We start from the raw sequence: 13,740 nt of genomic DNA, 5'->3' as shown, positions 1-13,740 counted from the left end.
TTATCTCTTTATTAGTGCTTTAAGAAGTTATATTAAAAATTTAGTATTAATTAAAGTAAAATTATGCCCGTGAGAGCTATATTATATAATGTTGTGGTGATGCAATTGAGATACTCACGTGTGCGGAGATGGGGGGTGCACGGACTTCCCGGGTCACACGTTAGTGACTAATGGTGCGGAATAGGCAATAGATATATATGAAACCTTTATAGACTCGTAACTTGTCGTGCTCAGAAGATCTATTGGCTGGAAGTGGCGCCTCGTCGGGGTCTAGAAGGCCGGGTAGAAATAAGGACTTAAGAAGTCAGCTTAGCCCTTTCCTTACCTTGGTGGGAATATTATGCTTGTCGCGAAGATGTGTCATGACGGGTGACGGCCCGTTGGATAATGCGAATTTATAGTTATCTTGGGTGCAGATCAAGATATGCGCTCTAGAATCGTGGAAGAGGTTGAGGTTGCTGAGTAGCTCCTGGGTAGCCATTCTGCTGATATTCAAGGCAATTTGGTGAAATACAACAAGACGCGGCGCGTGCAGCAACGTGCACAGACTAGTTTCTATGTAATTGATCGAATTACCAGCACGACTGCGTACGGTAGGAATCGCCAAGGCCCTGACAAACACCACGGTGCGACGCAAACAAACAACCAACAGCCACCTCGGATGGGCCGGTCAGTTGGATCACCGTGCCCAGCCCGCCCTGCGTACTGCGTAAACCAACCAACCCCAGGTCACCAACAGGCCCCTGTCAGGCTGTCGCGGCCGGTGGTGGTACTACCAGGTGGCACGGTACTCGCCCGGACGCAACTTCCAAACACCTCAACCTCTGAACTTCGCCTTCACTGGCAACGGTCGCGATGTCTAACCACGACGATCAGGGCGACGACAATGATCACGGGGATCGGCCAAAGCCATCTGGCTTTGCCAGCTATGTTCGAATCTTCAGCTATGTCGACCGCAGCAGCTGGGCCCTGTACTCGACAGCCTTCATCGCCGCCATTGGGGCTGGCGCGGCACTCCCGCTGATGAACCTCGTCTTCGGCAGGTTCGTCACGACTTTCAACGGCTTCGCCAGTGGCGGCGTGAGCCCCGACGATTACATGGCCGAGGTATCGAGGCACGCGTGAGTCGCCTGCAATTGTGACGGTCGCCGTCGTCACGTCGAGGATCAATCGTGCCGTCGTTTACATGCTGACCCGTCTTGGGCCGGCGTGACAGCCTCTACTTCATCTACCTGTTCATCGCCAGGTTCCTTCTCATCTATACCCACACCGTGCTGGTGTCCATTGGAGCCATCCGAGCCACCAAAGCACTGCGCATGGACTTCCTGCAGAGTCTCCTGCGCCAGGACATGACCTTCTTCGACTCGGTAGAGGCTGGCTCTCCGTCGGTCAAGGTCACCACCAACGGCAACCTCGTCACCAACGGCATTTCTGAGCGTCTCACCGTCTTAGTCCAAAGCTGCTCGACGTTTGTGGCAGCCTTCGTCGTCGCCTTCATCGTCCAGTGGAAGCTTACGCTCATCACCCTGGGCATCGTCCCGACCATCGTCATCGTCACTGGCATCTGCATGACCATCGAGGTGAAGAGCGAGAACAAGTTGATGGACATCTTCTCCCGCGCCAGCCTGGTCGCCGAGGGGGTCTTCTCCAGCATCACGACCGTCCACGCTTTTTGGCTGCAGCCGACCATGGCGAGGCGGTACGAAGAGTTCCTCGCCGACCTAGAGCGCGTAGGGAAGAAGAAGTCGCCCAACTACGGCGTGCTCTTTGCGACCCAGTTCTTCTCCGTCTACTCGGGTTATGGCCTCGCCTTCTGGCAGGGCATCAGGATGTTCGCCCGCGGCGAGATTGACGAGCCGGGTGCCGTTGTCACGTATGCATACATCCCTTTGCCCCCCCCCATCATTCCGCGACGCACGCTGATCCCCCTTCATCCTCACAGTGTCATCATGGCCGTCGTTCTCGCTGCGACATCCCTGACCCAGATCGCGCCCCAAATCATCACCATTACAAAGGCCGCCACTGCTGCTGACGAGCTGTTCCGCATCATCGATAAAACCTCCGCCATCGATCCACTGTCGTCCGCTGAGCCTGTCCCGGAGAAGTGTGTTGGCGAGCTTGAACTGAAAGCCCTCGAGTTTGCCTACCCCTCTCGCCCCGATGTCAAAGTTCTCAGTGGCCTGGACCTGAAGATCCCCGCTGGCAAGACTACGGCACTCGTCGGCGCCAGTGGCTCAGGGAAGAGCACAATCGTCGGTCTTCTCGAGCGCTGGTACGACCCGGCAGCCGGTCTGATCCAGTTCGACGGACGAGACATTCAGAACATCAACCTGGCCTGGCTGCGGACACAGGTCCGTCTCGTACAGCAGGAACCCGTCCTGTTCAGCGGCACAATCATCGACAACGTTGCCTTCGGCCTGGAGGGGACTGCACACGCAAATGCCTCCCATGAGGAGAAGCTTGCTCTCCTAAAGGCGGCCTGTCAAGATGCTAATGCTCACGACTTCATCGAGAGGCTTCCTCAACAGTACGCGACCTGGATCGGCGAACGTGCTCGCACGCTATCCGGAGGCCAGAAGCAACGCATCGCCATCGCCCGAAGCATCATTTCTCGCCCGTCGATCCTGCTGCTCGACGAAGCAACCAGTGCGCTTGATTCGAAAGCTGAGAAGGCCGTCCAGGACGCGCTGGACAGGATCTCTGTCGGCAGGACAACCGTCATCATCGCGCACAAACTATCCACGGTGCAGAAAGCGCACAACATCGCCGTGATGTCTGCGGGACGGGTCGTCGAGCAGGGAACGCACCAGGACCTCATCGCCGCTGATGGCGCCTATGCGAGCCTCGTCAGGGCGCAAGATCTGAAAAAGGCAAAAGGCAAGTCGACTGAACGGCCGGAGCCCGAGGGTGAGTGGATTGAAGAGAAAGAAGGAGCAGAGCCGCCCGCACCACTGTCGCCGCATCGATCCAGAAGCATCGTCGCCGAGTCGGTGGAGGGTAGCGCTCGAGCCCTCGGAAAGGAGACTATGGGATACGGCATCGTCCGCTGCGTATGGCTGCTCATACTGGATCAGCCCGAACTATGGAGGTTCTACGGGATAATCGCCTTCCTTTGTGTCCTCGGAGGTCCGTAAACATTGCCCCCCTTCTCCTCCCACGCCGTGCTGCCGTTCTAACCCTTCCTCTCAGGCGGAACTTATCCGGCACAAGCCGTCATTTTCGCCCAGACGCTCCAAATCTTCCAGTTGAGCGGCGACGAAGCCATCCACCTCGGAGACTTCTGGGCGCTCATGTTCTTCGTCGTTGCCGTCGCCAACTTTGTCGTCTACTTCATCTTGGGATGGCTGGCCAACATCATCATCCAGAAGGTCAGTCGAAAATACCGCCGCGAGCTCTTCAGAAACACCATGAAGCAGGATGTTGCCTTCTTCGACCTCCAACAAAACGCTACTGGCGCAATCTGTGCCCGGCTGCTGACCAACGCCTCAAACCTGAACGACCTCCTTGGCATCAACTCGGGCCTGATCCTGATCAGCTTGGTCACGGTCGTCTCCGTCTCCGTCCTGGGCATCGTCTACGGCTGGAAGCTCGGCCTCGTCTGCGTCTTTGGTGCCCTCCCCCCGATTGTGATGAGCGGCTTTCTACGGATCCGCCTTGAGGTCAAGCTGGAGGAAGATACCTCGGAGCGCTTCGCCAGCAGCGCCGCGCTCGCGACGGAAGCCGTCTCTGCCATCCGCACCGTGGCGTCGCTTACACTAGAGAACAAGATGCTCGCGCTGTACCGGGAGAGGCTGGATGTCGTGGCGAAGAAATCTGCAAAAGCGCTGACGCTCACCATGCTCTGGTACGCCTTCTCGCAGTCCGTCAACTTCCTCTCCATGGCTCTCGGCTTCTGGTACGGCGGGTTGCTTGTGTCTACCGGCGAGTACACAAACGTGCAGTTTTTCGTGGTCTTCATCGCCGTCGTGCTCGGTGGAGAGAACGCGGCCACACTCTTCCAATACACGATGAGCATGACCGGGGCGACGGCCTCGGCCAACTACATCTTTTGGCTTCGTCGGAGGGTCCCGAGCGTCGATAACTCGTTCACGGACGACGAGAATGACACCCAGGGCGATGCGCCGCAAGACTCCCCCGGAAACGATGCCATCGGCGTCCATTGCCAAGCCCTCGAGTTTGCCTACCCTTCTCGCCCGCAGTCGAAGGTGATTTCGGGCGTCGACATCAACATTCAACCGGCCAGATTCGTCGCCTTTGTCGGCCCGTCAGGCTGCGGAAAGTCCACCATGGTCAGCCTCCTCTCTCGCTTCATAGACCCGACATCTGGCTCTATCGCGATGGATGGCCGCTCGATCCACGAGCTGGAACCGCAAGCTCATCGACGGCGCCTCGCACTGGTCCAGCAAGAACCGGTGCTGTACCAAGGCAGTGTCCGGGAGAACATCGCCATGGGCCTGGCAGAGTCCAAGGACGTCACGGAAGCCCAGATAGAGAAAGCCTGCAGGGACGCCAATATCCTCGACTTCGTCTCCTCGCTGCCCGAGGGGCTGGGGACCGATGTCGGCACCCGCGGGGCCAGGCTCTCCGGCGGCCAGCGGCAGCGCGTGGCCATCGCCCGGGCGCTGATCCGGAACCCGAAGGTCCTGCTCCTTGACGAAGCGACAAGCGCGCTGGACACGGAGAGCGAGAGGTTGGTGCAGGCGGCGCTCTACGAGGCTGCCAGGGACGGGAAGAGGACGACCATCGCGGTTGCGCATCGGCTGAGCACTGTCAGGGACGCGGACTGCATCTTCGTCTTCCAGAGCGGGGAGATCACCGAGATGGGGAGCCATGTTGAGCTGATGGAGAAGAAGGGGGTTTATTTCGAGATGTGTAAGGGACAGGTGCTGGACAGAGCTCTCGCCTGATCAATGTTGTTATAGGGCGAGGGTTAAGGGTATTATAAAAGTTTTTACTAAATTTTAATACTAATGTATATCATAAGTGAGTGAAATACATAAGCGAGTGAAATAAAAATCCTAACCTCTTTTATAAAAATCGCAATAAAAATACTATAAACTATTTGATTAATTAAAACTACTTACTATACTCTTCCCTAGACGTCTTAATCACTACTTGATAGGTCCTTGCATTATGGCCGGGCTTGCCGCAGATACTATAATATTAAATACCCGGTCGCACTAACCTCCCTTAATTACTACTCCGCGACGATTCGGCCATTACCCGCGTATTAGCATCTATTTGATTAATGACTTACCTTCTTTCCTTTACCATTATTACCCTTCTTTTCTATAGCCGGGTCCTTTTTACTCTTCGGCGCTAGCTTAGTATCTCATTTGTCTATCAAAGGTCTTAAACCTCTGCCTAAATAAGAGCTATCTCATATATAACCGCCTTTATTCCCTTTATAAGAGACTTTAATACTTTAAGAATTAATTCTAGAGAGCTACTTTAGTATCTTTTAATTTGTCTCTTAAGGTATTTAGACTAAGATTAGGCCTTAAGCATAGTCTTCGGGGTCCTTAATGCCTAAGAGGTTAATTAATTAGATGCCTCTTTAACTAGCGTTGGCGTCTGTAGCTATATATTAAGCTTCGAGACCATATTTTCTGGATTAAAAGGAATAAGCCTAGCCCCTTTAAATAATACCTTAATATTTTTTTTCGTTATAGTGGCCTCGTATGCTACGTAGAAGGCTAGAAAGAACTTAGTCTTTGAAATATATATTATAGAGTATCTAATTAAATATTTTATTTCTTAATTATATGTTTTCTTTAATATACTAAAATACCTAATATTAAGGGGCTAGAATAGATGAGATAAATAAGGTGGCATATAAAGCTAGATAATTTTATTCTCCTCGTAATATTTCTTAAATTTAATAAAGTAGTGATTTTTATGGCTATTAAGGATTAAGAGACGATAAGAACTAATTAATCGATTAGTTATATACCGGTTAAAGTGCTTAAGCCACTTAAGACTAGTCTTATTATTAGTCTAGCTATTTTAGGTCATTGCAATAGCCTAATCGCCTGGGAGGTTGCTTTCTTAGTATTAGTTAGCGAGGTGATATTAGCCCGCATTAATAATAAATAGCAGGATCGACTAGCCTTCCGCATTAATTACTTAGATTATTATAATCTATTCCTAATTTCTAGACTATATTGATTTTGGCTTTAAATGCCTTTCTAAGCCCGTGACGACTATTTTGCTTATAATTATGCCTATAAGAAAGCTAATCTTATTAAAGTTATAGATATCTTTTAATCAGATGCTATACTTTGCGATTATATTTGCTATAAGTATAAACTAGTTGCGGATAATAATTAGATCTTTGCACTTAGCTCTCTAGTAGTTATATTTATAAAAAAAATGCGTCTTAAGGTCTAGGTATCGCCTAACGAAGTTTAAGGCCTAGTTTATGCCGATTAGTAATGCGTCGCGGTCGATAAGTAATTAATTAGCTATTATTTTTATATTATATAGCTAGGGAGGAAATCCTCGCGAATCTAAGTTAAGAATAAAATATTTAAGGATCTATTCCTCTAGATTAGATAATCGATATAATTTTAGGGTAATATCGCGTTGAGATTAAATGCCTTTTTGCTGACGCTAGAGCGTTATTAGGTTAATTATATAAATTATTGCAACACGTTAGAGCTTTAAGGTTAGGTTATTTTAAAGGGCTTAAAGGGCAAGAAGTATTCTAGCCTCATAATTTAACTATGATATACTAGGTGGTTAAGAATTAATTAATTAAATAGAGAAGGTATAGGTTAAGGGATTTTTATTTTACTTATTTATATATTTTACTCACTTATGATATATATTAATTAAAATAAATATTAATATATATTTAAAATTAGCAAAAGTAAAAAATAAAAATAAAATTAAATAAAATAATAAGCTAAAATATAATAAATCTATTTATATATATTAGTATTATTTTAATATTTACTTATATATTATAACATATATATATAGTAAGTATCTTAGTTAAGTAAGTATCTCAAAAATCTTAACCTTTTTTATAAAAATCGCAATAAAAATATAATAAACTATTTAATTAATTAAAATTACTCGCTATACTCTTCCCTAGATATCTTAATTACTACCTAATAGGTCCTTACATTATAGCTAGGCTTACCATAGACACCATAACGCTAAATACCTAATCGCGCCGACCTCCCTTAACCACCACTCCGCGACGATTCGGCCACTACCTACGCATTAGCATCCATTTGATTAATTACCTGCCTTCCTTCCTCTACTATCATAACCCCTCTCTTCTACAGCCGTATTCTTTTTGCCCTTCGGCGCTGACTAAGTATCTCATTTGCCTCCCGAAGGTCTTTATTCTCAGTAGCTAATAAGGCAACCCGATGCATAACTACCTTTATCTCCTTCTTAAGAGACCTTAGGGCTTTAAGGATTAACTCTAGGGAGCTACTTTGATGCCTCCTAATTTATTTTTCTAGGTATTTAGACTGAGATTGGGCCTTAAGCATAGTCTTTGGGGTCCTTGACGCCCAAGAGGTTAATTAATTAGATACCTCCTTAACCGGCGTTAGCGTCTATAGCTATATATCAAGCTTTGAGACTATACTTTCTAGGTCAAGGGGAATAAGGCTAGCTCTTTTAAAAGCTCCCTTAATATTTTTTTCTATTATAGTAGCCTCGTGTGTTGCGTGGAAGGCTAGAAAGAACTTAGTCTTTGAAACATAGGTAATAGAGTATTTAATTAAATGCTTTATTTCTCGACTATAAGCCTTTTTTAGTATGCTAAAGTACCTAATATCAAGGGGCTAGAGTAAATAAGATAAATAAGGTAGCATATAAAGCCGGATGATCTTCTTTTCCTTATAATATCTCTTAAAGTCGATAGATTAGTAACTTTCATAGCTATCGAGGATTAAGAGACAATAAGAACCAATTAATCGATTAATTATACACCGGTCAAAGTACTTAAGCCACTCGAGACTAGTCTTATTATTAGTCTAGCCATTTTGAGTCATTGCAATCGCCTAATCGCCCGAGAGGTTATTATCTTGGTATTAATTGGCGAGGTGATATTGGCCCGCACCGATAATAAATAGCTAGATCGCCTAGCCTTCTATATTAATCGCTTAAATAACTATAATCTATTCCTAGTTTCTAGGTTATACTAATTTTAGCTTTAAACGCCTTTTTAAGCCCATAATAACTATTCCGCTTATAATTATACCCATAAGGAAGCTAGTCTCGTCAAAGTTATAGATATTATCTAATTAGATGCCATACTTCGCGATTATATTCGCTATAAGCCGAAACCAATCGCGGATAATAATTAGATCTTCGCACTTAGCTCTCTGGTAGTCATATTTCCGAAAAAAACGCGTCTTAAGCTCTGGGTGTCGCCTGACGAAGTTATGAGCCCAACGCGTGCCAACTGGTAATGCGTCGCGGTCGGCAAGCAATTGATTAGCTATTTCTTTGACACCACGAAGCCAGGGGGGAAATCCTCGCGAATCTAGGTCGAGAATAAAGTGAATAAGGATCTGTTCCTCTAGATTAGATAGCCGATGTGATTTCTGGATCGTATCGCGTCGAGATTAGATGCCCTTCTGCCGGCGGCCAAGGGTCTTCCAAGAGACTGTATAGATACTAGCGGCGCGTCGAAGACTTAATCTAGGGTTATTTTGAAGGGCCTGAAGCGCAAGAAGCATTCTAGCCTCGTAATTAGTTTGTGACATGCTGGGCAGTGAGGAATCAATTGATCAAATGAAGATAATGTAGGTTGAGGGATTTTTGAGACACTTGCTTGACTGAGACACTTGCTATGCATATACGTTATCCTATTTTTTTTATTATATTTTAAGGTTAAATTCTATCTTTGGTACTGGTCAATCCAGAGATAATCACCATTCTGTACGGAGACTTCGTAACGCTCTGATTGGACACTGAACCACTACGTCGGCTTCAGAGGGTCTTGCGTGGACGGCTGGGTAGTCTGATTTGTAATTCACTCTCCGATTTCGTCTCTTTTGTCCGCTTCTGAAAGAATGATCAGGCTCATGTTATCAATGCAGTGTGGTACAAAACAAGGTGTGGTCGATCAAGTTTCTGGAGATTGAAGTCCAGCACTCTTTTCGCGGCATGATGAGAAGCGCCCTTCTATCCAGTGCAGCCCGAATCTCTTCAAAACAATCCTACCGATCTCACCACCTCGACTTGCGCAGTTTCATAAACATGGAACGGGGAGAGTATTCGTAAGACCTCGTCAGCTGCCTCAAGGGGTAAGACTGAGTCCATGACAGCAATATAGATCCTGAAACGTTACTGGCAGCTACTTCGACCGTCCTACCTTCTCCGATGTTACGATCCACTCCAATCTCAAAGACATTTACGCCCATCGTCTCGTGCTCGCCAGCCAATCTCGCTACTTTGCCAAAGCACTTCACAGGTTCCTGTGTTATCCCACCCTGCACCTTCCCTGATACCTACGTACTGGCGTTTTATTCATTGGCAAGAATGGTCTTCGGGAGAAGGAGATCCAGGTCAACATCATGCGGTAGATATCTGACGACACTGCCTATGTATCATTATCCATGGCGTCATCCACCTCGCAGAATGGTTCGATCGCTATATTTCGTTCCTTAAGGATATGTTGTTTTATTCTGGTGCGGCCTTGGTGCAACCCCTTATCGCGACTCTGAACGCCTCAATAAGCTACTTAAGCGTACTCCAGGACTTTTCAGTGGGGTGAAGGCCAACTGTTGGTTGTGGAGCAAAGGTCCAGCGTTGTAGTCTGGGGCGGTAAGCATACCTATTGGCATAAATCCCCTGTGCTAGGAGTAAACCCTTTTCCAAAGTACGGGGTTGGCTTCTATATATTACCATTATGCCCAGGCTTCGTGTGTTTCTGTTACTGTCCACGGAAGCCAGGGTGTTTCACCACAGCCGAAGTAGGGCCTGACGGCACCGAAATAACACCCGTTTTTACAAGGGTTCAGACCCTGGCAACAGAACGCCCCGATTGGTTCCGAAGTTTGATGGCGATGAGGGCCGCTTATCTCTTCCCGTCCCGTAAGCCTCACAATTCGTGGTCAAATAGCCGCAGTGGCGTTCCAGCCGCACGGCGGCAAAAACGGCATGACGACGTCAGGGGCGGCTCAACGACGACGTCGTATGAATCGTGCAACGCCCATGGACATTTACGCCTTCATACATGCCCGTTGTTGCCTCTCGGAAAATTGGTGCTGTGTCTCAAAATTGCATCGTCTCCCGTGTCTAATGTTTCGAGTTATTCTAGAGAAGGAGACTTGGGGGTTTTGCGTAGAGATGCTTTAGATAAAGACACGGGACTCAAATGTAGCCCCGTTACCTCGCTCACTACATAATTTAAACATGATGAAAAGGCGGTGGGAAACAATGGCGGACCATACAAATCCCGCAATCAGATGAATCATGAATCCTTCAACTACCCAGGAGCTTTCAAGGTAGGTAAGCATAGTTTGGTGCATATATCCCCAGACGGTAAACTTCGCAATCAGGCTTACCATAGAAGCATAACACAACGTGAACAAGCGAGGCCGATCATCTGCCAAAGCCACGTAAGTTTGACTGGAGACTGTGATGCCATGACGGCCGGAACCGTGTCGAGGAGCCGGAAATAAGGAGGCCGGTGAGAAAAGGCCCGTTATTGACCTTGACGTTTTTCGGTGGGCTTTCGGTCACTGGACGTTGCACGGTCACCCCAGATGCTTTTGCAGGCCATGGTATTCTGTCGACCATGGTAAATGACCAGGAATCCCACGACGTGATTCTCCACACATCGTGGCATGGTCATGTCTGCCAATGGCTAAATTCAGCGCAGGGTTCAGCTTCTCGGCGTGCTCGGCGTTTCCCTCCTGTCGCGTCGGCCCTTCCGAGCAATCCACCCTGGGTCGTTTGGCGGCTAAATGGGCAAATTCCATTTAGCCTTTTGCCCCGATAGGATGGGCCTCAGTGAGAAGTGCCGATTATGGCAGCGTTCGTGACAGGCGTGGGATGGTCACTGCTTCAGACTCGAGACGAAGGTGCTCTGTGCTGTGCTGGCGATGGATCCATTCTAGAAAACTGCTCAAAGCTTTCGTAGCGATAAAAGAACAGACATGCCTCGTCGGTTGAGAAACCAGAACATCTCATCAACTTCACTGCCATCAACACCTCCAGTGAAAGAAAGATGCTCGGACAAATGTAATGTCTCCATTCAACAACTCTTCAGCCCTACACTCGAACTAGTGGCGACTAACTACTCCCTAGTTCCATCAAGATCAATGGGGCCGATTGTGGAGCCGAGGCTCTACTCTTGGCCTTGATCACCTCCATCGGAGGCTTTCTCTTTGGCTATGATACTGGTCAGATCTCAGGAATGCTCCTGTTTGAGGATTTCACCAACCGGTTTGCCCAAAAGCATGATGACGGTACCATCGCATGGGTGTCCATCATCAAGTCGCTTCTGGTCTCACTCATGAGCATTGGTTGTCTGATTGGTGCCTTGTTGGGTTCATAGTAAGTCAAACCCTTCACGCAAGCTTCATGGATGGGGCGGTGGACTAACATGCCTTTCCTTTTTAGTACGGCCGACTGGTATGGCCGGAGAAAGAGTTTGAGCATTGCCGTTATTGTCTTCCTCATCGGCAACACGCTTCAAATCACGGCAATGCATTCTTGGGTGCATATGACCATTGGTCGACTGGTAGCTGGCTTCGGCGTTGGCGCCCTATCCATCGGTGTGCCAATGTTCCAGAGCGAGTGTTCTCCACGAGAGATCCGTGGTGCTGTGGTCGCGTCTTACCAGCTCATGATTAGTCTGGGCATCCTTGTTTCGAACCTTGTCAACTATGGAGTCCGCGAGATCCAGGAATCAGATGCCTCTTGGCGTGTGATCATCGGTATTGAGATGGCTTTCTCTCTTCCTCTCGGCCTTGGCATTCTCATGGCCCCAGAGTCACCCAGGTGGCTGGCCATGAGAGATGATTGGGAAGGATCACGACTTTCTCTCGCACGACTTCGCGGCATGAAGGATGACCCGAAGAATCCATTGGTTGAGGACAATCTCAGCGAGATGAGGATGCTGCTGGAAGAAGAACGCAGAGCCGGACAAGGTACCTGGCTTGAATGCGTCGACCCACGCAACCAGACCCCCAAGGTTGTGTATCGAACCCTCCTTGGCATGGCTGTTCAATTCCTCCAACAGTGGACTGGCGTCAACTACTTCTTCGTGAGTACCGTTAGACAATTACCTGCCTTGCATCATCTAACGGCTATTTTAGTACTATGGAGCTACGATCTTCCAATCTGCTGGTATCGATGATCCAATTTTGGTTCAACTGATCCTGGGTGCTGTCAACGTCGGCATGACCATCCCCGGCATCTACGTCTCAGAACGAGTGGGTCGTCGATGGCCTCTCTTCTTGGGCGCTCTGTGGCAGACAGCCTGGCTTATCGTTTTCGCCTCTGTCGGCACAGCGATCAACCCCGAGGGCAACGGCGCTGTTGGAAAGGCCATGATTGTTTCGGCCTGTATGTTTATTGCATCCTTCGCCCTTAGCTGGGGTCCCTTGGGTTGGGTTGTCGTTGGAGAACTGTTCCCTCTCCGAACTCGTGCCAAGCAAGCGTCTCTTGCGACAGCGAGCAACTGGCTTGGAAACTGTAAGTGCAAGACATTAAACTACAAGCGCAATGCTAACTTCAAATAGTCCTCATCAGTTTCCTCACCCCCTTCGCTGACGACGGTATCTCTTACTCCTTTGGATACGTCTTTGCTGGAATGAACTTCATCGCGGCCATCATAACCTGGTGCTTCCTCTACGAGTCCAAGACTCTGAGCCTTGAACACATCGACCTGATGTACAGTCTTCCAGATTTGAAGGCTTGGAAGAGCACAAGCTGGACGCCACCAGGTTACATCACCCGTAGAGAGCGCGACGAGGCTTATTTCCGCGAGATGGGCAACAACAAGGAGAGCGAGAAGGAGGTTATTCACAGCGACAGTCTTACCGAATAGGCGGCCATGATTCAAGAATGGTGTGTTGAGGGTTACTCACGAAGCAACCCTTTTCCACCAACCTTCAAGTAGCATATCATCAGCGAAACATTCTTCCTGGCTCTTGAGATATAAGTCTCATTAGATATTGTACATTAAAGGGGTTACTAGAGTTACACGTTGACTATCGGAGAAAGGTATCAATATTAGAGGTATCCTTCCATCTTGGGTCAAATGAGACATAGTTATATCGTTCGCTTGTGTCTGATCATTGACCGAAAAGTGCAACTGTTGAAACGTATTAAATTGGGCTACTATGATGCTGATACAATCCCATGTCTCTTACTGCTATGGCTGGCCTCGCACCTAACCCCAATCGAACCAGACGGCTCTTCAATGAAGCATGGGGAATCTCAAGAGCCTCGAAGGTGCAGATGACTTGTGTCGATGAAGGAGATGCGGCGCCTTATCCCCCCAGCCGCTGACAAATAAGGTCAAGTGGAAGACTCCAAATGCTGAGTCATGTGGCAGCCTCACTGGCACTCCAAGGCAACGGTTGGTGGGTAAGAGGAGGGACGGCATACGGTGTGGTGATGCTACGGGCAGTGAGTCAAAGCCAACACTCATGTAGTGTCTGCCGGCGTGCACAACTGGCCCATGGTGTTCTTTTCGGCGAGATACCGGAGGTGTATTAAAGACTCTCTTTTGAACTACTTTGCCTGCTACTCTTC

The 13,740-nt window shown here is 48.3% G+C and overlaps 2 protein-coding genes across 2 annotated transcripts; both read left to right on the top strand.

Moving 5' to 3' along the window:
* Positions 1-855: 855 nt before the first annotated feature.
* NCS57_01085000 (Leptomycin B resistance protein pmd1) lies at positions 856-4,907 on the top strand (the record flags this gene model as incomplete). Its single annotated transcript, XM_053060581.1, has 3 exons — positions 856-1,121; positions 1,217-3,126; positions 3,190-4,907. The coding sequence occupies 3 exons, from the start codon at positions 856-858 to the stop codon at positions 4,905-4,907; spliced, it is 3,894 nt and encodes a 1,297-aa protein (XP_052910975.1).
* A 6,296-nt stretch (positions 4,908-11,203) lies between these two features.
* On the top strand, positions 11,204-13,030 carry NCS57_01084900 (MFS domain-containing protein; the record flags this gene model as incomplete). The annotated part of the gene is made up of 5 exons (XM_053060580.1): positions 11,204-11,217; positions 11,284-11,532; positions 11,599-12,244; positions 12,297-12,675; positions 12,723-13,030. 5 exons carry the CDS (start codon positions 11,204-11,206, stop codon positions 13,028-13,030), a joined length of 1,596 nt encoding a protein of 531 aa, XP_052910974.1.
* Between the last annotated feature and the right edge of the window lie 710 nt (positions 13,031-13,740).

Source organism: Fusarium keratoplasticum, chromosome 8 (assembly GCF_025433545.1).
Source record: "Fusarium keratoplasticum isolate Fu6.1 chromosome 8, whole genome shotgun sequence".
Taxonomy (NCBI): domain Eukaryota; kingdom Fungi; phylum Ascomycota; class Sordariomycetes; order Hypocreales; family Nectriaceae; genus Fusarium; species Fusarium keratoplasticum.
The sequence above is the reverse complement of the archived record's forward strand: the minus strand, read 5'-3'. Positions and strand labels throughout refer to the sequence as shown.